General features: G+C 46.6%; 2 protein-coding genes across 6 annotated transcripts; one reads left to right on the top strand and one right to left on the bottom strand.

Annotated features, from left to right (window-relative positions):
- The first annotated feature begins 3 nt into the window (after positions 1 to 3).
- Positions 4 to 5484, top strand: CFAP119 (cilia and flagella associated protein 119). Of its 2 annotated transcripts, none has more exons than XM_060281691.2 (9): positions 4 to 129; positions 1291 to 1322; positions 1536 to 1601; positions 2089 to 2258; positions 2569 to 2639; positions 2793 to 2909; positions 3431 to 3491; positions 4298 to 4375; positions 5058 to 5484. In XM_060281691.2, the coding sequence occupies exons 2-9, from the start codon at positions 1318 to 1320 to the stop codon at positions 5228 to 5230; spliced, it is 741 nt and encodes a 246-aa protein (XP_060137674.1). In that variant the 5' UTR covers positions 4 to 129; positions 1291 to 1317; the 3' UTR covers positions 5231 to 5484. The 2 variants fall into 2 exon arrangements, with proteins under 2 accessions (XP_060137674.1, XP_034991166.1); XM_035135275.3 differs by having other exon boundaries at positions 62 to 173.
- Positions 5485 to 5970: 486 nt separating this feature from the next.
- Positions 5971 to 18239, bottom strand: PHKG2 (phosphorylase kinase catalytic subunit gamma 2). 4 transcript variants are annotated; one of them, XM_035135268.3, is made up of 10 exons: positions 18007 to 18239; positions 14773 to 14901; positions 14304 to 14479; positions 13178 to 13232; positions 12438 to 12503; positions 12151 to 12314; positions 11755 to 11845; positions 11004 to 11157; positions 8243 to 8368; positions 5971 to 6924 (listed from the first exon to the last, which is right to left on the bottom strand). In XM_035135268.3, the coding sequence occupies exons 2-10, from the start codon at positions 14865 to 14867 to the stop codon at positions 6640 to 6642; spliced, it is 1212 nt and encodes a 403-aa protein (XP_034991159.1). In that variant the 5' UTR covers positions 14868 to 14901; positions 18007 to 18239; the 3' UTR covers positions 5971 to 6639. The 4 variants fall into 4 exon arrangements, with proteins under 4 accessions (XP_034991159.1, XP_034991160.1, XP_034991162.1 ...); XM_035135269.3 differs by having other exon boundaries at positions 18047 to 18233; XM_035135271.3 differs by having other exon boundaries at positions 17926 to 18066.
- Positions 18240 to 21333: the final 3094 nt, after the last annotated feature.

The following is a 21333-nucleotide window of genomic DNA, read 5'->3' as shown; positions in this document are numbered from 1 at the left end:
AACCTCTACAATTGGCGAAGCGCATCGCTCTCAAGTATTCCTCGTTCTTATTGGACGAATTTCGAGGGAATTCCAATTGGCTGAAGCAGGGATTGCTATGGCAACGCGTGATTCCCCCAACCTTCTACGGTACACTCCGACAACCAGAGATGGGGTTGGAGGGCTTCCAGCAGGTGAAAGGGGAGGGGGAAATTCAATAATATTCACGTGCAGCTCAATATCTTCCACTTTTACTTCGGACATATTGCTGGGGAAAGGATGGGGGCGCACGGCGCTGCCAGCAGCAACACGAGGCAGAAACTCAACTGGGACAGCTTTTGGCGCAGTAGAAATGGTGATAGGAAACGCTTCACCTGCCAAGTGCCTGTCTGTCGTGCAGCTGTTGAAATCACAGGGGTGTTTGTCAGGATTGGGAAGCAATCCTAATACCAAAAATTGTCAACGTTTCATAGTAAATAATAGTTATCTAGCAGTGGTAAGAATGATAATCCATGCGGAAGTATAAATTGTGAAGATAAAATTAATAAAAAATAATGGTATTAGAATAAAGTGCTGGGCCTAGGAGACTGGGTTCAAAGTAACTAAGCAGGTAACCTTATGCAAGGCTCTCCTCGCAGAGTAGTTGTGAGGGTAAAATGAGCGTAAAACCCCATGCAATACCTACCCCAAGCATTGTAGAAGGTGGGTGGAATGCATGCACGTGTGAAAAACTGCAACTAAAATACATAATTCAGCTGAAATGCAGAGGCACAGAACTGCACGGTGTGGGTTTCTTAGGAGGAGTCCGTTTTCTCCTATCAGTCAGAGAAACTTGGACTATCTGCCATCTGTCTTCACATTTTGCATAAACCACCAACATAAATGAAAATCAATTACAGTAAATAAAAACATTCTGTTTGAAGAAAAAAAAATATTATTTGAAATTGCAGCAATGTGGCTTTCAGCTTTAAATTGTGTAACAAACACTAATTCAAAGCACGCTCCAGCTAATTAGAATTTCTTCCCATTGTGGCAAGATAATCTGCCACCAAATCTCATTGAAATAACTAGTAGTGATAGCAGTAGTAGCAATAAAACATGTCTCTCCTGTATCAGTCACTACAGCCACAGCAGGCACTGTAACTCTCCAATGACTTGACTTTACCTCCAAATGCACATTCTTCTATTGTCTCTTGAAACAGGCAGATGCCAACAATAGTAGTATACAATGTGGTCATATAACTCTGTATGAAAAAATATTTGTAAATTGATCCCTAACACTCCTACTCAAAAATTATTTCTGTCTTTCAGCCTCGGCCTCATAAGGCAAAGATATGCATGTGGTGAGTAACTGTTCCTGTGTATTAATTTAGAAGAAGCATTAATTGCCACATCCCACCCCAGAATCAGCTGCATTTTGGTGCATGGCCTGAAGATCCTTGAATTTTGGCATTGCTGCATGTTTGATGCACATTATTCCTAAGGCTGCTTGTGTACATTAAGAACATGTAGCTGTTTTTCAGGTTACTTGCTTTCCCTTGTTCTTCCTGTTCCAGGAAATATCTAGATGTTCACTCCATGGATCTCATCAACAAGGCTGCAACCACTGATGAACTGAAGAGGTGATGAGACTTTAAGACTAAGAAACATCTCCCAATTAGCCATGTCAGTCTCTTACCAAAACAAACATCTAAGTAAGAATTACTGCTGAACAAACACATAGAGAATCGGGCTGCATTCAGGATGTTCCAGATAAAGGAACACATCCTAAATGCAGAGTGACAGAGGGTAAAGTCCTCTAAATTTTAAACAACCAGCATTGGCTACTATAAGTACATATTTAAACAGACACTGTTTAAAGAGGTTACCAAGAATAGGTGGCTGGATATATCCAAGTCTGAAGAATCAAACTGGCAGTGAAATTTAAAAAAACCTGATCTACTCCTCCACTGTTCTCAGGTGCAGAATCATCTTATTGCGGTTAGCTGTGCAAAATAAAGGCAGACTCCTACCAGTTAAAGGAAATAGTGATGATGGAAGAATTTTGTCATTCTCCCATCAAACAGGATGTCTATAATCCTACCTCCCTATTTCCCTTCTTCTCTGCAGCCTCCTCTCCAGACTCTTGGATTTGCAAGATTTCGAATCAAACCCACGCTCCACTATCTTATTGGATCTGTACTTCTACACCATCCAGTTCTGCCGGGAGCAGGGCTTCAACCGGGAACAGACCTCAGCCTTCTTCTCAATTGTGAAGGATGTACACGAGGCCTGTGTAGGTAAGCAAATGGATGTCAGATGAGAGGAGGGAGTTGTGTGAATGGAAAAGAAGAATGAGGAGAAAGTGGGGAAAGGACCGCAGAAGCCTCATTGGGAGCAGCTTGCCATTATAAAGGGTAGGATACTGCCTTAAGTACACAGTAGGTTATTGTGGATGCCTGCTAGTGCTATAGTGATACTGCCTTATCATAATGCAAAGAGGGGAGAGTAACACCCAGAGCCAGTCCTGTTGGCTGCTGTTGGGGAACTGGACTGTAGAAAAAAGGCCTGAGAAGAAGAACATGATGCTTCTACCTTCTTCTCCTGTAGAAACACCACTGCCCAATGTGGAGGAATGCTACAGCTACTTCTCTGAACTTGTTTTTTGCCACTCCATTCGGGTGAGTGTGTCCAGACAGGGCAAAAATGATAACATAACCCAGGTGTCATCCCTCCCCAATATTCCTCTTGGAATATTGCGTATGTGGAAGAGAATGGCACCCACCCACCCACTCACACACACAATCTTACCTATTTTTTCCACACTTCTTTAGAGACCCCCCTTCAGCATTGATCTCTTCAATCAGAACCAGCTGGTGCGCCTAACAGACTACATGATCAACACCTACTTCCGCCACTACAAACTTTACAAATATGTTTTCACTCCACAGGTAAAAAATAGTCTCTCTCTTTATGCCAGGTTTTGGGTGGATGGGAAGGAGCTCTCATGTCACCTTCCCATGTCATGGGAGGAAAGGGTTTGCAGGATCCTGGATGATTTATGTGTAGCACGAGGGATTAAACATGGACTCTGATGCTCCCGTGGATTTCGGGGTGGGATCCAACATTGCCACTCAGCTTCCATCAGTGGAACAGGAGAGGAAGCTATTCCAAAGGAGCAGCACAAGAGCTTCTGCCCTGGAGGATCCCCCAACCCTCTGGAGAAGGTATAGTGGGAGAAAATTGCTGAAGTTTGCTTCCTTCCTATTCCACTGACAGAAGTCTTACCATCAAGCTGAGCAACACTGCTGGATACAGCCCTTTGTTTTTAAGAGCAAGGTACTTGCCTTTGTGGATGCAATGAAAAGCATCAAAATGTGACCAGAAACAAGCCAGCCAGTGAAATTAGTGGATCACTCATCAGCAGCCACATGCTCACACATACCGGTCCCAAATCCTCTCTCTTCCCTAGGTGCGATTGGACATATCATTCACTTACATTGGGATGCCTGAACCAGAGTTCAAATTTGAAGGTAAGTGTGGGCAGGCCCAGATCCCCCTCCCTCTGAGCACAACAGTGTAAGCCAGCTGTCATTCACCTATCTTGACAAGGATGTTAAAGGGGTGAAAAATAAATTGACCAGTCCTTCTAAATGAGGACATCTCCCAGAATAGAACAAGGGGAAGACAGAAGCTACGTATAAATCTGTGGCAGAAGGTGGCTTTAAAGCAAGCATAGGCAAACTTGGCCCTCCAGATGCTTTGGGACTACAGTTCCCATCATCCCTGACCACTGGTCCTGTTAGCTAGGGATCATGGGAGTTGTAGTCCCAAAACATCTGGAGGGCCAAGTTTGCCTATGCCTGCTTTAAAGTAACACACAGACCTAGTTATATAGGAAGCCATCTAAAAAATATGTGTTTGTTATAGGAAGGCATATTCTGCCAGATTAAATTGTCAGTTATTCTGACTGGGGATCTCAGGCAAAGCTACATCTTGCCCAGCTCTATGATCTTGAGAGCCTTTTAACTGGAAATTACAAAGGATGGAACCTGGATTATGTTCTGTGTGAATAGCACATGTTTCACCCCTGAGAGATGAGTCTTCCCTCTTTGGGGCCATGGTGCTCTTGCTTTGAATCAGTACTTGGTCCTCAAATGCTAAAATGTCACAATAGCTATCACCACCCCGTGTCTTGCATCAGGTTGAAGTTTTTACAACTACCAAGAGGGTCCTGAAGGCCCAAGAGAGTCTGTAGGAAAGGATACAATATCAAGAGTTGTTGCCCCCAATCCTACCCTTTCCCCCAAAGCGTCTTTAACATCTCTTTCTTCTACAGAAGTAGCAGCTGAGGAATCAGAGGCAGCTTTGTCACCTCTGCAGGAGGATGTGGACGAGACAGCTATTGCTGAAGAAAGTAAGAGGGGGTGGCTCAGTGGCTGGGGCTAGTGTGTAGTGTCCAGGGTGAGCTAAAAAGTCCCCCATCTTAGTCATGAGGTCTTGGGTGAACCTCCCTCACTCCCTCTCTCTCTGCCCTTGGCTCCTCGTCTGCAATCTGCGGGTAGTAATATTGCCCTACCTTACAGGCTTCTTGTAAAAATCTACTGAGATTATGACCTTGCCTATGCATTGCACTAAGCCAAACCGTGGTGTAGAGTAAACACGCGGTTCACAGGGAGGAGCTTGCAGCCAGTTTGCTCCTCCCCTGCCATGTTTTTGTTGCCACACCACACTGAACTAAGCCAGTTTGGAGTGGCATGGCATCCAAAACCAGGCTTGTGGTTGAGCTCTTGTCAGGCTATCCACAAGCTTTAACCCCGAACAAACTCATGGTTTGTCTGAAAAGAGCTTAACCAGAAACCTGGGTTTAGACAGCATGCTAAGCCAGACATTGGGTTTAGCTCAGCACAGTATTGAAAGAGGCTGAGGCAGAGCAATGCAGGCCAGGCCAGTATGCTGTAAGTGCTTCAAATGCTGCAAAAGTGCTATTTAAACGGTAAGTAGTGTATTCTTTTTTGGCCGGGGGGGGGGGGCACTCCTGAACCTTAGCCTAGAGGCGAGTGCTCTCTCTCATTTATTCTGCCTCCCACTCCTCCTAGGTCCCACCGCTGTGCTGCGAGAGTACATTGCAAACCAGCTCACCCAGGAGCTGACCATGCTGCGCCTTTCAGTAGATCAGCGCTTGAAGGCAACGGAGGACCAGTTTAATGCCAAGCTGCTCCAGCTGGAGAAGGGCCCAGGCAAGGGGGGTGCCAAGGGCAAGAAAAAATAAGCAGGTTGGGAGGCGAGAGAAATAACTTTATAGATTAGAATGTTGAGAGGTTATCAGGGCCCACCCATAAAGTATCTCATGCCTCAGAAATTGTGGAAATAATAGTTAAAAGAGGGGTGGTAGACAGACCACACTTTTAAATGCCTTTTAGAAACCTGTTTTTCAGAAACTTTCTACAGTATACTGCTTAGGAACTGGAAGGTTCCATGTGGCTGTGATGTTAAGACATTAAAGAGCTTTCCTAATAATCAGTACCACTGTTGCACATCTTCTGTGTGTAGGATCCAGGCAGTCTCTCCTCCTCTTTCTCAGCCTGCTGCATTCCCCATCAGAAGCACTCCAACCATTGTATAGAGTAGGTCTCCTCACACCCTACTAGCAGAGCTGCTACACTTTGGGGGCGCTGTCTGAATTGTGGATGTACAAGTATTGCAGGCATCATGCATCCATGCTATCTCCCTCACTAAACCAGCTACTGGAGTGAAACTGATGCACTGCCTTTCTTCAGATTTTCTCTTGAGTCCCTTAGATTCCCACTCTGTGCAAATCCTGTCTTCTCAAGCTGAACTCTTTTCCCGTGGGTGCACACCCTTCCAGCAGCAACAGCATACCCCCACCCCCACCCCCCGAAACATTGAACACCCCTTGGATATTTCCCAGGAGAAATTCAACTTTGTGCCCTCTCCCAACTGAAAGGATATGGCCGCTTCTTGGGAAGCAAAGAAAGCCAAAGTCCGGCGTCAGTTTTGGTCACATTCCATTTTTATTCTATTTGTGACATCACGGATGTGGAAAGATGGCACATCCAGGTGGAAAATAAAATACAGTATAATCTACAGAGAAGGGTCGAGCCCAGTTCCTGCTAGTAGGGAAAGGGAACTCTGCAATTTCCAATCCCAATCCACCCCCTTCCTCCCTAGACCACCCATACTGGCTGTATGCAAGGATTGATCCCTCAGCAATGGTCAAATTGGCTGCTTTGAGGGGCAAGAGGTAGCAGGAGCAGGTCTCCTTACTGTGGGAAGAGATGCAAAGACAAAAAGTCCTTCTTCTGGCAACACACAGATAAGCCTCCCTAATCCATACACTTCTAACAATTCAGATGCTCTGTATTCTTGCCCTACACAGATCTCAAGGCCCTTCCCAGGTATGTTAGGGGACCCTTAGTTTCCGACAGCCACAAACTCGGGAATTCTTTCCAGAAGGCAAAGAAGTCCTTGTTCCCCAGGAAATTGGACCCCCTTCGCATGCAAGGATGAGGATACCTCCCCCCCCCACAGGAGGTACTTGCTGTATCCCCAAAGAAGAGATGGAAGGTGGTGGGACAGTTCTTGAAGTGGCTTCTGCCTCCTTTCTTCGCTCAGGGACCCAGTGATTCCACAGTTCCACAGGGAGCAGCAACTAGGTGTTTAGTTGGGAGGGTCGTCCACCACAAACGCAGGGGCTTCCTCCCCCTCTGTGCTGAGCAACACAAGCTGGATGGCCTTGGGGACATTTTCAAAGAGGGCAGCCCGGTTCTGCTGCTCACCTTTCTTGACCCAGTGCCCATAGATGCGGAAGGCGCACGCGTCAATCAACTTGCGCACCCCCTTGAGCGCATAGGGGTCGCACATGAGCATCTCCTTGGTGACCGGCCGCACCCGCCGGTAGTTGGAGACGATGCGGATAGAGGCCCGCACAGTCCATGCAAGAACCTATCGCGGGAAAGAGATGGGAATAGTGTCAATATGGGAAGCGAGACCTAGACCAACACGGCTACCTACCTGTAACGAGACCTAGAAGGTTAGCAGGAGAGAACATCAGCACTTGCTGTGCCAGACTAAGACCCACCTGGTCCAGCATTCTTATTTATCAATTCATTAATTTAAATGATTGTAATCCACGCTTTCATAAAGTATATCAAGGTAGCTTACAACGGATAAAGTATAATAAAACCAGTGTATAAGTATCAATAAAACAACAGTAGATACTGGTTGGTTTTTTTTAAAAAAAGTTCCTATTGTGAAGAGCGGTCTAAACAGTAGTTTTCAGCAGACTGAAATAAGGCATTTTCCTGCCAAACCTCTTCTGAATATGGAGTTCAGCAGGGCAGGGTCTAAAGGCACAGCCTCTAGTGAAGGCCAAATGAAACTCAAGGGCCTGGGCAACCTCCAGATGAGAGCAGATCTTTTCTAAACTGTGTGCCGTGAGTCACGACACATTGGTTTATCAGCTGCTGTGTGTAGGTGTGTCACGCAAACACTCTCCACACTTGTCCTGGGGCTGGAAAGGGGTTTTTTTAACAACTGGTTTGCTAGTAAAACTGAATTACTGTCACAACATGATGCACGCCTTAAAAGTGTGTCGCCAACATGAAACGTTTGGAAAACTGCGTTAAAGAGGATCTCTGTGATCAAGGGGGAGTATAATGCATGAGACCATCCTGAACGTACTTTGCACCCAAGTTGTTTAGGGCTTTGTGAATTAACCTGGCCTGGTAGCAAATAAACAACCACTTCTCCAGTGTGGCTTCCCGGGTGCTTCTGGGAAGTCAACAAATGGGACATAAATGCAACAGCCCTCTCTCCTCCTCCTGCTCCTCAGCAAGTGGTATTGAGAGGCATGCTGCTACCTCTGATCCCATATCATAAAGCAATCATGACCACTACCTATTGATAGACATCCTCCATGCATCAGTGACAACGGACTAGGGAAGAAACAAGTGGAAAGACCCACAAAGTTTCAGGCATATTACCAGAAAGCTATAAAGCACCAGCAGTGAAAGGAGACGATCAAATTGGGAAGGGGGATGCACACAAACTGACTAAGAAGCCCTAATTGATCAGTCATGCTGGTTTTGGTCAATTCACTGATTACATCTGCGTTTTTTAAAAAAATGGTATGAAGGAAAAAGGCGAACACATTGTTTTTAGAAAACGCCTGCACATGTTGCAGCAGGGACCACCTTAGCATAAATGTTTCCTCCTGTGCGGGAAACATTTGCATGGCAGGAGGAAGGATCAAGAGACTTGCCCTGAATGCGTGGTGCGGATTGAAGAGCTGGCGTTTGCGGCCGCCGTACTGCTGGAAGAAGGGGTGCTGCAGGGCCTGCTGAGCTGTCAACCGTTCTTCTGGATCCACCTGCAGCAGTCGTGAGATCTGCCAAACACACACAGACAGTTGGGCAAGAGACATTTGGGGGAGAGGGGCATTTATTTGGCGCCCAATGTAGAAGGCTGAGAGTGGCTGGGGAGACTCAGCCAGATGGGCGGGGTACAAATAATAAATTATTATTATAAATTATTATATTCAGGGGCAAATAATAATAATCTGTTTCATCCCACCCTTCCTGCAAGAAGCTCAATACAGCATGGGCGGTTCTCACTCTGCAAGCTAAGTTAGGCTGGGAGATAGGGTTAAAGTCTTCCAATGAGTTCTGTGGCTAAATGGATATTTGAACCAGGATCTCCTCCGGTCCTACTCTGATACTCTCTGACCAATACACGTTGACTTTATCGCTTAGTTGTGAGTTTTTCCACAGACTCTCACTTCTTCAACTCCCTCTGTCAATCTACTTTGCCAAACACTTCATGTCACTAGCTGCCAATCAGGGCCTTTTTTCTGCAATGGAATCTTGTTTTTTAAACCTGCCAATTAGGGCAGAGGTGAAAGTACTGGAAGCCTCAGGAATCAAGTTCACCACAAAGCGATCATCTATTAACATGGGCAACAATTGCTGGGATCTCTTCTACCCCACTGTTGACACATTTCAAGAGATGAATCTTAAAGCTGAGTAAATCAGAAAAATAATAATCCTGAGAATGTTGGTTCTCTTTCTAAAGGGAAAAACAAGTTTTTAGTTCTCAAGGCCTAGAAGATACACTTTGAAAATATAGAGGCTGCTGAAATATGTGACGCTTGAATTGGGAAACAAATACCGTAGGATTTTAGGAGGTAAAGGGCAGGGATCCCTGTGTTACTCTTTGCTCCTCCCCATAACCAAAACCAGAATACTATAAAATATACAAACAGTTTTGAATTGTGTAAAGATACTGGATTTTTTTAAAGCAGAGATTAAATGTAAGAAGGTTGTTACAATAGCAGTATTTGATTTAAAAAATGGTTAATTGTGTGAAGAAGCAGGGAAACCCAGCATTTTGCTTCTGGCTGAAGTCAGAAAATATATAATGTATGTGGGTTCAGCTGGCAGTCTTGCCAGGGCTAGTTTCAAAATACCAGATTTGGCTCCATACTTGCTAGGTTTACAGTTAATGGCAGTTAGCTGTGGACTCTACCTTTTATTAGGGTCAAGTGAATTGAAAAAGTCAAATAGTGATAGGTCCTTTCGTGGGCATTCCGTTCGAATGATTGGTCCAATGAGGACTCGGAACTCCAGAAAGAACCCAATGATTGGCCAGAGGGAGTAAATATAAGGGCAGACACAGCATTCTTTGGGAGCAGTTGGTCAGGAGATGAGAAAGAGTCGGAAGATGAGCTTAGAACCACAGGAGACAGGGACTAAGGGAGGCCAGCCAGGAGAGGTAGTTTTCCAGGATGGTGTCTGACCAGAGCGGCCAGCAGCTGACAGTGGGCCTCACGAAGGAAAAAGACTTCAGAGGCAGCACCATGATGGCTGAGTCTTCAAGTGCCAGACCAGAAAAGAGATTTCTGAAGAAAACTGAATCAGGCCGATCAGGGGGTGAGCAGAAGTCTCAAGAGATGGGAGTTCAGTCTGACTAACAATTGAGACACGCTTAGCTACCTTGTGCTCTTTCAGTAATACCCTGACCAGAGCAGTGGATAAATGGAGATCTGGCTATCAGGTCGGCATAGGGATGAGAAATAGGACAATGATGTAGCAACCTTTTTTGAGCCAACACCAGATTTAAAGTAATGGTAACATATTTTGGCAATCATCAAACTATGTAGGTGATGATGATGGGACGCGGGTGTCGCTGTTGGCGGTTCGAATCGCCGCGATGGGGTGAGCTCCCATTGCTGGGTCCCAGCTCCTGCCAACCTAGCAGTTCGAAAGCACGTCAAAGTGCAAGTAGATAAATAGGTACCACTCTGGCGGGAAGATAAACGGCGTTTCCATGTGCTGCTCTGGTTCGCCAGAAGCGGCTTAGTCATGCTGGCCACATGACCTGGAAGCTGTACGCCGGCTCCAGCTCCATTTGTTCCATGCCTCTAATCTGCTACTCCATGTAGTAACATATTTTGGCAATCATCAAACTATGTTGTTAAATAAATACCTGCATTAAAGCCATGATTTTATATTAAATAAGCTTTAATGCATATTTGTTTAGGGAAGCTTTTAATGTTTAATAGATTATTGTATTTTAATATTCTGTTGGAAGCCACCCAGAGTGGCTGGGGAAACCCAGCCAGATGGGCAGGGTATAAATAATAAATTATTGTTGTTGTTGTTGTTACTACTATTATTACTATTATTACTATTAATATTACAAGCCTCCAGCTCCATTTGTTCCATGCCTCTAATCTGCTACTCCATGTAGTAAAAGGTTAAAGCAACCAGCTGGAATTAAATAGTGGCAGCTATAAATTAAAAAGTAGGAACACTGTATATAAACTGTTTTAGACAGGGATCCTGTAGGATTTAATAAGAAACTGGTGGGAAGACAAATCCCAGTTGGGCCCAGCTGGTAAGATCCTTCACAATACCACATTGCAGAAGTCTTTTTTTCTGGGCACAGCTGTTTCCTAAAAGGAGATGTTGAATGTACATGTAGCTCGAGTTGTGTTACAAAAGATGGGATTGTCACCATCTTACCAGATCTTTGACTGTGTCGGACCGGTCATCCCACTCAGGGGAGCCAAACTGGTATCGCCCTTCCATGATCATCCGAAGCATCAGCATCTGCTTACGGTGCCAAAAAGGAGGAGAGCCAGCCAAGAGGGTGAAAAAGATGACTCCACAGGCCCAACTTCAGGGAAAGGAGGAGAGAGCTTTATTTCCTGCACCCTTTTCCCAAAACACCAAAATTGGAGAACAGCAAAGCAGAAAGACTAAGGAATATTGGCCGAGGAAGCACCCTATACAATTTGTGCAGCTTTTTGGAATCTTGAAAATATTATTTTATCATTTATTTATTTGTTTTAAATTACTATGCTTCATCCATGGGAAACGGTCAAAATATTGTTCCCCTTCAAAACAACAACAACACAAAACCCAATCCATATTTTGCTTCCAGACTCAAGTACGTAAGAGCATGCGGAATCTTGTCAATGGGTGTAGCTGTTCTGCCAACTATAGAGTAAGATGGTAGAGTTCCAAGCTATTTTCAAATAGTGACTGTGTGGTGAGCAACAAGGGGACAGAGGGACAGAACATGGTGAGAGAACAACTGATTCCCCCCTCCCATTCCCTCGGGCAAAAGAACAGGGAGCAGACACCTCTCTCTCAGAACAGGTATAAAGACCCAGCTGAGCTTTGGCTCTTGTCATGGGACATCCTTCACCCCTCCTTCCCAAAAAACTATCCCTCCGCCAAGGGGGACAGGTGTTAGCTAGATGTCACTTACAGGTCCACTTCCTTTCCATAGCCAAGGTGGGTCTCATCCATGGAGCATTTCAGGATTTCTGGGGCCAGGTAGCCAGGGGTTCCACACAGCTCTAAGAGGAAGTAGTTGGAAATTACAGAGATGCATAAGGTTTGGTGCCCAAGAATCTCAAATCAGGAGTCACTGCTAGCAGGAGCTGTGTAAGTCAAAACAGCTCATAGCAGAATCACAGAATCTGTAATGTTGGAAGGGTCCACAAGAGTCATCTAGTCCAACCCCTGCAATGCAGGAATATTTTGCCCAACATGGGGCTTGAACCCATGACCTAGAGATTAAGAATCTCATGCTCTACTGACTGAGCTACCAATGAGCTGGTCTGCCCTATAGAGACGTGTACTCAGACTGGCCCATCCCCACCTCGCAGCTTCTCCCCTGGCTTCAAGTGGCAGGAAAAGCCAAAATCCGAGAGTTTGATGTTCAGCTGGTCATCCATGAGGATATTCTCGGGCTTGAGATCTCGATGGATGATATTATTGGTGTGAAGGTAGCTCACGGCGTCCAAGAGGGCTCGCATGATACACCTGGAAGAAGAGAGACACAAGTTGCAGGAGCCTCCACTTCTCAGATCATCGCAGAAAAACAGCTGGAGCCGGGCAAAGAGAGCTTCTGCCTCTCCAGCTCCAGCAGAGGGTACGGCACATTACCTGGTCTCCTTCTCGCTGAGGGTCACCTTCTCCGTAAGGTAGTCAAAAAGCTCCCCGCGTCTCATCCTGTCGGGGGAATGTGAGATGGAGTAAATCTACATGCAATGGAGGTGGAGAGCCCCATCTCCTCTTCCTACTCATTTACAATGTCTTACTAAAATACCTCTACAGTGGTACCTCAGGTTACAAACACCTCGGGTTACAGACTCTGCTAACCCGGAAGTAGTACCTCAGGTTAGGAACTTTGCCCCAGGATGAGAACAGAAATGGTGCCGGTGCCGCGTGGTGGCCACAGGAGGCCCCATTAGCTAAAGTGGGACCTCAGGTTAAGAACAGACCTCCGGAATGAATTAAGTTCGTAACTAGAGGTACCACTACTTATCTACACCGAAGAGGATTTTCAGAGGCACAGCAGCAAGCACACGGGCATTGTGAGTTTGAAAGCAGCACCACTTCAGCCCGCAAAGGTCGAGAAGTCTAGCAGCAGAAATCCACTGCCTCTGCCAACTTCCCTTTTCAACAGCTATTATGGCTCTTCCACCCATTACTTCTCAAAACCAGACTGATCGCCATCTTGGAAGGAGAGGGCCTGTAATATGCAATGGGAAAGTACGTCTCTTTATTTTTCCTTTTAATCCCTCTTGGGAGGGTCAAGACCCACAACAGCTACAAGGGCGTTTCCCATCTTGGTGAGAACAGGGTGGATCAGCAGCTCCTCTTTTCAATAGCTTGTTACTTACAAGTCAAACACCAGGAACATGAAGGCAGATGACTCATAGGAATCTATCAGAGTAACTAGAGAGGGAGAGAGAGAGAGAAGGAGGGGAAAGAGGGGGATTGGGTTATACAGTTCAAGCGCTGATTGCTTCACTGACGTAAGATGGCAGGAAACAGCTCCAGCTCAGTGCCTGGAGACAGGCAGCTACAATGAAAGAGAGCATGGCCACAGTCTTATTGTGCTAACAGCGCTGCGTAGCTTTAGGGATGGGGGAATCTACCGCCCTCCTGCATGGCCAATGGTAACAAATTATGAGAGCTAGAGTCCCACAGCTTATGGGAGGCGGTCACAGGTTAGACACTGCTGAAGTAGGCAGTGGAGGGTGTGTTCATCCCTTTCAGCAGTAGGGTAGGAGAGCTGGGGGGGGAATCACATTTGACAACCAATGCACCCCTTTGGTTTCAGATGGTACATGGCTAGGTGAGTCTAAATTTTTTCATGGCCTTCTATCAGGGGGCTCATTTACCAGAAGTAATGCATTTACTGTTAACTCTGGAATGTGTATACTCTATATTCTGACCAAACTAAGACTCCTGATGTAAATTTTGCTCTTGCTCTTCTGTCAATTGACCAAATTGCCACTCCCCAACAGACCTCCCTTGCTCCTTTCAACTCCCCCCCTTCCCACTTTGCTACATTCCACACTCCCAGCAATCTCCTGCTCCCCACCCCAATGCAAACCCTAAACATGGTTTCCTCCATTCCGACAACAATTAAGAGCAGGGGCTCCAATTCTCATTACCAGCCTGCATAGCCAGCGGTCAAGGATGATGGAAGTGGCAGCCCAGCAACATCCAGAGGGTCACCGGTTCCCCATCCCCGATTTAGGAGTGTGCAGGACGAGGTCACACAATGATGATTAAGGAAGTAGAGTTGGGCACAGATGTCAACATGGCGGTGTTGCTGTGAATGTTGAGATCATCAACATGGTGGAAGGCCTAGATGCTGGGGGGGGCAGGGTTCATTGGGGGGCAACTATACAATATAAAATTACATTTGAGAAAAGACTAGGGTTTCAGAAGGAGGCCCAAATATCGGGATGCACATTTGGGTTACAGAGATGCTGGGCTGGGTGGGTAGCCACTCACTGATGTAAGGGTGTCCGGAGACCTGGCGCAGGATTTCAATCTCTTTGCCTGTCGATAAACGCACTTCCTCCAGCTGCTGTGCGGTCATGCGTTCCGGAGTGACCTCAATAATCTTCACCGCATACTCCTGGCCTGTCTGCTTGTGTATGCAGCGCCGGACCACGCTGCTGACACCCCTGCAAAGGAGCAGAGGTGAACAAACAGCAAGAGAAACGTCAAGTTTCTAAGAAATATTGGCTCCACGGTGGGAAAGAAATGTAGGACAGAGGTTGGAAAGCCATAACTCCTCCAGATGTTCTGGACTACAATTCCCATCATCCCTTATTACTGGCAATGCAGGCTGCTGGGAGCTGAAGTCCAACAATATCTGGAGGGAAACAGTTTATCCACTTGTGATGTAATGGGTCCCCACCTCAGCACATCATTCAATCCATGATTACCCACCTCCCCATCCTGACCCACGCCTCACCTGCCTATTACATCCTTAGGGTCATATTTCTGGTAGAACTCTTTGGCTCCAGCCCAGTCTGGAAGCTCATCTTCTAGACCCACGTCCCGAGTCATCCTATTGTAGATGTGGAATGCTCTGGATCAAGAGCTGAAAAGCAAAGGGTGATGGCAGCAGTGATATTTAGACAGCTGAATACTTCAAGCAACAGCTACACAATAAAAGACTTTTTGAAAGGTCAACATGGAAGGTGGAATGCAAGGAATGCAACACAGCAGATGGAGAGTTAAGAAGGGCAGTAAACATAAGAGGCAAAGGGTGTCTGATGTCAGGGGAGGCAGGTAGAGACATGCCAATTACCATGCCACTTTCAGGGGAGTTGTGGAAGTGAGAAAGGAGAATGACCTAGTCTTGGTCATCACTGGGAAGTAACCATTGGTAGGGCATAGTTGACAATTTCATCAGACACATTTCAGCCATCAAGTTATCAAGGCCTCCAACAAAAATCACAGGTCATGAAGCCTCCTCCCTTTAGACAATCAGACTAGTCAAAATCAACAAGTTGGAGGACTGCAATATGGCTGCATCAGATTTCCCCAAATAGGGAGGGAAAAGGTCAAAAAGCCTGAATCAGCTCTCTGGCACAACCACAATGACGATATAAGCACAGCAAGACTGCAGGCGGGAGTAGATTGCAGAACTGATCTTAGGGAGATTGCTCTTCAAATGTCAGGCGTGAATGGTGCAGCTTATATCCTTTGTTTTCCATCCTCATACTGCAGCAATTCTGATATTTCTTCAAGCAACTTGGACCAACATTTCAACTGCCTTATAACCCTATGAGGTTAATCTGTGCTAAACCCCGCAGAGATTATGAACTCAGATCTCTGCAATGCAGCTACCATCCAAAACATTCTGACTGCCACTGTGGAGCTTCATCTATATATATAAAAATGTTAAAAACGTGAAAGTGTGTGTTCCACTTTTCTCCGTAACCGCTTGACCGATCGTCCTGAAATTTTGACACAACAATCCAGGCCACTCCCCGACCGTTGTTAGAAAAAAAAATCCCTCAAATTTCACACCTGGGCAGGTATAAACCTGCTTTTCCACAAAGTAAAACAGCGCCCTCAAGTGGAATTCCTCCCACAGTACACGCCCTCCCTTCCTGTGAAATCTACACCACACCCACAAACCAAATAATGACATCATCAACCAAGCAACTGAAACCACCAAGGTGGCCATTATCAGACCCCTAGGCCCCTGCCAGGCTGCTAGGCCCCCACAAGGCCCGGGGGGGGGGGAGAGGACGAGCGCCCGGATCGCAGGTCGCAGCACGGCCTTTGTTTTATGTAGGCCCCTGCCAGGCCGCCAGGCCCCCACTAGGCCCGGGGGGGTGGAAGGGTGACTGCCCGGGTCGCAGGCCGCAGCACGGCCTTTGTTTTATGTAGGCCCCTGTAAAACAGGGGGACTCTGAGGCTCAGGGAGATCTGAAGGGGGCCTATTATCCTCCATTTGACAGACTAACACACAGCAACGCGTGCAGGGCCAGCCAGTCTGAAATAAATATGCATAAGATTGCACTGTGTGTTAAATAGCCATCTACTACATCCCCATGGGGACGCAGGTGGTGCTGTGGGTTAAACCACAGAACCTAGGGCTTGCCGATCAGAAGGTCAGCGGTTCGAATCCCTGCTACGGGGTAAGCTCTCGTTTCTCGGCCCCAGCTCCTGCCAACCTAGCAGTTTGAAAGCGCATCAAAATGCAAGTAGATAAATAGGTACCGCTACAGCAGGAAGGTAAACTGCGTTTCCGTGCACTGCTCTGGTTTGCCAGAAGCAGCTTTGTCATGCTGGCCACATGATCTGGAAGCTGTACGCCGGCTCCCGCGGCCAATAACACAAGATGAGCGCCGCAACCCCAGAGTCGTTCATGACTGGACCTAATGGTCAGGGGTCCCTTTACCTTTACATCCCCATGACTCTGAGATTTCTTTAGTCTTTCAAAATAGACCCTTACAACCATGAGTTTGAAACAATACACTGTAATTACATCTCCTGGGTATCAATACAAATTAGGAAAATAAAAAGAGCCTGCTGGGTTGGACCAATAATCTGGCCATTATCCTGTTCTCATAGTGGCCAGCCACATGCCTATGAGAAGCCCGCAAGCAGGACCTGAGCACATCCTGTGGTTTATAGCAGCTGGTATTCAAGATCACACTGCTTCTGATCATGGAGGCAGAGCATAGCCAAATAAGAACAGTTGTAGGGAACCTTTTTTCAACCACATTCCCTTCTAGACAAGTTTCTGGGGGCTACATGCCCCATGCAGCATGCAGGGCTGGACAGGCCCAAACGCAAAAGTAGGAGGGGCAACAAGTGTCAATATAACCTTTGAACATTAGGCTACTTCCTACAAACACACACACACACATCTCTACCCTCCATTCAGGGAAGCAAAGATGCATCATGAGAGTTCTAGGACACATTCCAGCCAGGCAAAACCATTCAAAGCAGGGCCCATAAGGGGTCTAGCTGGGGAGAGTCCTGAGGGCCAGATAGAGAGGTTGGGAGGGCTATAAGACCATATTCGGGCCCTGAGCATGAGGTTTCCCACCCCTGAATCAGAATAAACATGCACTGACAACAGGCTTGGCAGGATAGATTTTATGATCCAGATTGTGCACAGGAGCATAGCATATCACAATCCCTATTAAACAATTACATCCCTACTAAGCAATCCCTATTACATTATCTGGAGTGTATAACCCCTTCTACAAGATCTCCAAACCCATAATACCCTTCATTCTTTCCCCATCCCAGGACTTCCCCTTCTAAAAACATCTGCAATACTGGACTACCTTGAAGGACTGGTGTAAGGATTACTAAAACAGCCCTTTGTTCATTATATACATAACGACCGTTTAAAGTATAATACTATAATTTATGCAGCGGCTGAGACAAGATACCCATCCTGTTTATCCTGGAAGTCCCCTTCCCAAGGCTCAATTCAGAGCCACGCAGAGGTGGAAAATTCACTCTGTTTATACTCAGAGGCACTCTGTCCGTAGATTTCAGAACCGTGGCCTAGCACTGTCAACAGGTTCCGGGGCTCATGAGAGCCCCAGGGTGAAATGAAGCCTTGCCTATCGGTCCAGCCCTTCCGAGTTACCTCCTCCTCCTCTCTCCAGAGGGATTCCTCACACCGCCCAGCCCCGCCCACGCACGCGGAGGGACTCCCCGAGATCCTCACCCGGCAGCGCCGTTGCTGGGTGCGAGTGAATGACCCCCACCTGCAGCCGGCGACTCCCAGGCTCCGCCTCCTCTTCTTTCTGATTGGTCCGTCGCGTTCCAGAGGCGCGGCCGGGCCGTAGCACCAATCGGCGAAAGGAGAAAACAGGGTGTGTCGAGACGGCCGAAGGCCAGCATCCAGTGAGTGGACGGATGAAGAAGTAGCGCTGTCAGCGGCAGTAGCCAATCAGCGCTAAGGTGAAGAAATATGGGGCGGGGATTAAAAGAGGAAGCGACTGTTTCCGAACGGCAGCCGGGGAGGGGAGAATGCTCAGCCAATGAGCGAAGCCACGGATGGGCGGGCGAAGGAAGCGCGTTATTGACATGCGAGTTGACCCATCGGCTGCTCGTATTGAGGAACAGCGCTGAGGGGAGGAGCTCAGAATCTGAAGTCTGGGGAAAACAGCGGCCAATCGCGATCGGAAGTGGGCGGGAGCAGAACATTGGGGTTATTCAGGGTTTCACAATCGCGATACTAAAGGTCAGAATGAGGTCATAGCTACTACTTCCCTACTTCCCCAAAACGAAAAAAAACGAAAAATACACCACGGTCTCTCTACGGAGCAGGAGGGAGTTTGTGCATTTTATTTCTGTTTCCTGGGTGGTCCTGTCGTGTCTTTAAGTTTGGGGCAAATCAGGAGTTTGGTTGTGAACAAAATGAGATGATAATGATGATGAGTCCATCTTTCCTGCAAGGAGCTCGAGGCAGCACATATTTTCTTCCTACCTCCTCTTCCAATCTTCACAAGTCTTGTGACGTGAGTTCTGGCTGACAGAGAATGACCCGCCCAAGGTCACTCATCGCTCATCATGGATGAATAAGCATTTGAACCTGTGTCTCCCTGACCCATCATTTTAACCTCAATTTCACAGTTGGTCTTCGGGTTTCCTGCACCAAATAAATTGCTCCATCCCATGACATCCATAGGGAAAGAAAACCCCTCCAGCAGAACACCCACTCACCCAGAGGCAGCTACACAAAGTGTAAAAGAATTCCTTGGGCCAAAAGGCTTTCCCTCTCCTTCTGCATATGCAAATCAAACTACATGGCCTCTACTCCACCCCAAATTTTGCCATGACAGCGCTGTGATCTCTAACGTGCAGTAAGAATCGCTCACTCTCTTCGTAAGGTGGGAGGGAGGGGGTTATTGGTTGGTTGTTTTTTCTTGTGTTTATCATGTATTTTTAGGTCGTGAACCAACCTGAGATTTGCAGATGAAGAGCGGTATACAAATGTCATATAAACAAATAAATAAATAACACGTGCCTACCACTCAGGTACAGTTACATCCGTTGTCAGACCAGCATCTATCAGTAGTGGCTATACAAGTGCTGTTATTAATGTTTTTTTCATTAAGCCTCTCCCTTGGAACCTACCTGTAACAAGTATTCAGAGATTAAAATAGTTGTGAATGTTAACACCTTTCATCTCAGCTAAGGATCCTAAGCCTGACTGACCCCCCCAACCATTCTCGCCTCCAATTAAAACATGGCTGAAGCCCCTTCTCTGCATATTGTATGTTACATTAATTTAACTTTTTAATTGTCTGCCCTGCTCCGTAACAAGAAAACAACAAATAATATTGGAGTGGCACCTTAACAACTTGGATTTCTCATACATCTGCTGGTTTGCACAGCGTCACAAGGTGCTGCCGTTGTTTCCTCAGTTTGAAGCAGGGTGGGTTCATAAACTGACAAAGGCAATTTCACTCCCTTTTAAGTTAATATTTAAAGGAATGTTTACTCTCACAATGGGCTTGCCTGCACTTGGAGAATAGCTGCATCTTATACATGCTCAGCAGGTGGGACGTGGATGGTGCTGTGGTCTAAACCACAGAACCTAGCTTGCCGATTGGAAGGTCAGCAGTTCGAATCCCCACGACAGGGTGAGCTCCCGTTGTTTGGTCCCAGCTCCTGCCCACCTAGCAGTTTGAAAGCACATCAAAGTGCAAGTAGATAAATAGGTACTCTCTGCTCTGGTTCGCTAGAAGCGGCTTAGTCATGTTGGCCACATTACCCGGAAGCTGTCTACGGACAAACGCCGGCTCCCTCAGCCTATAGAGCGAGATAAGCACGCAACCCCAGAGTCGTCCGCAACTGGATCAGGGGTACCTTTACCTTTTATATATGCTCAGCATCATCATGTTTCTGAGCAGGCCATTACTGGTGAGCAGATGTGAGTAAGAGGCACTGACATGATGGGGCAGACCCACACGTTTAGAGAACATGTGGATCTGTCCCACAACATCAATGCATTTTTAAATCAGATGACTTCCCGCAAAGAACCATGGAAGCCATAGCTCGTTAAGGGTGCTAGGAATTTGTAGCCACCTCCAACCACCAAGGCCAGGCAGAGGCAGCAGCTGGAAGAAAATAAGTGGTGGTGCAGTGGCAGGATCTCCTGCCCTCTGAGGAGCTTACTAGAAGTGGGTCACTTCAGGTCACCTCACTGTTGCACTGGCTATGGGACTACAACTTCTATCATCCCTGACCAATGGCCATCCCAACTGGGGCTGATGAGAGTTGGAGTTCTACCACACCTGGCAGGGGGCACAACTATTCCTGCCACTAGACCCCAAGTCCAATGTTTTATTTGTTTCTTCCAGCCCTACTCCTGTAATGGCCACCCAAGAGACAAGTGGAACAAAACAAAACAAAAAACACCACCCCCATAAAAATCACAGTAGTGCAACTGTTTATTTGTATTTTTGCATATAAAATTAATGAGCAGAATAAACATGCTTATTGAAAATAAATAAATAAATAAAAGATTGAAGCAAGAAACACAGCACAGTGCAGAAAGTATGTTCCTGTGTTTCCAATATCCTTCAGTTCCAAGGGAGTGGATCCTAGCACTTACGTGCAGGAGCAAAACCTGAAGCAGGACAGAGCACATACTTTGTCCCAAGCAGAACTCAGGCATATCCCAGCTACGCTAGAGCTTAAAGAAGAGGCACTTCCCAGCTCAGAGCAAAGCCCCCTCTAGTCCAGTGTTATAAGAATTTTGAGGTCATATCTATATATATATAATAATTGTTCATAAAACATGTACATGAATGTACAGGCACATGTCTGAAGCAGCACAGGAAGACAGGCCTTTCTGACACCATTTTGACTCTCTCTCTGACCAGGTGTTCCTCTGCAAGGAAGAAGTGGGGTGGGGGGAACCTTCTCATTGTCTCAGGAATTAAAGTGATAATCCCTGGCATCCTGATACCTGACTGCCAGACAAAAGGGTGTGATTAACTTGGCTGGGAAACAGGGAAATGTAAATATCTCTCAATTTTGT

This window comes from Zootoca vivipara, chromosome 12 (genome assembly GCF_965207765.1).
Source record: "Zootoca vivipara chromosome 12, rZooViv2.hap1.1, whole genome shotgun sequence".
Lineage (NCBI taxonomy): Eukaryota > Metazoa > Chordata > Lepidosauria > Squamata > Lacertidae > Zootoca > Zootoca vivipara.
The sequence above is the reverse complement of the archived record's forward strand: the minus strand, read 5'-3'. Positions and strand labels throughout refer to the sequence as shown.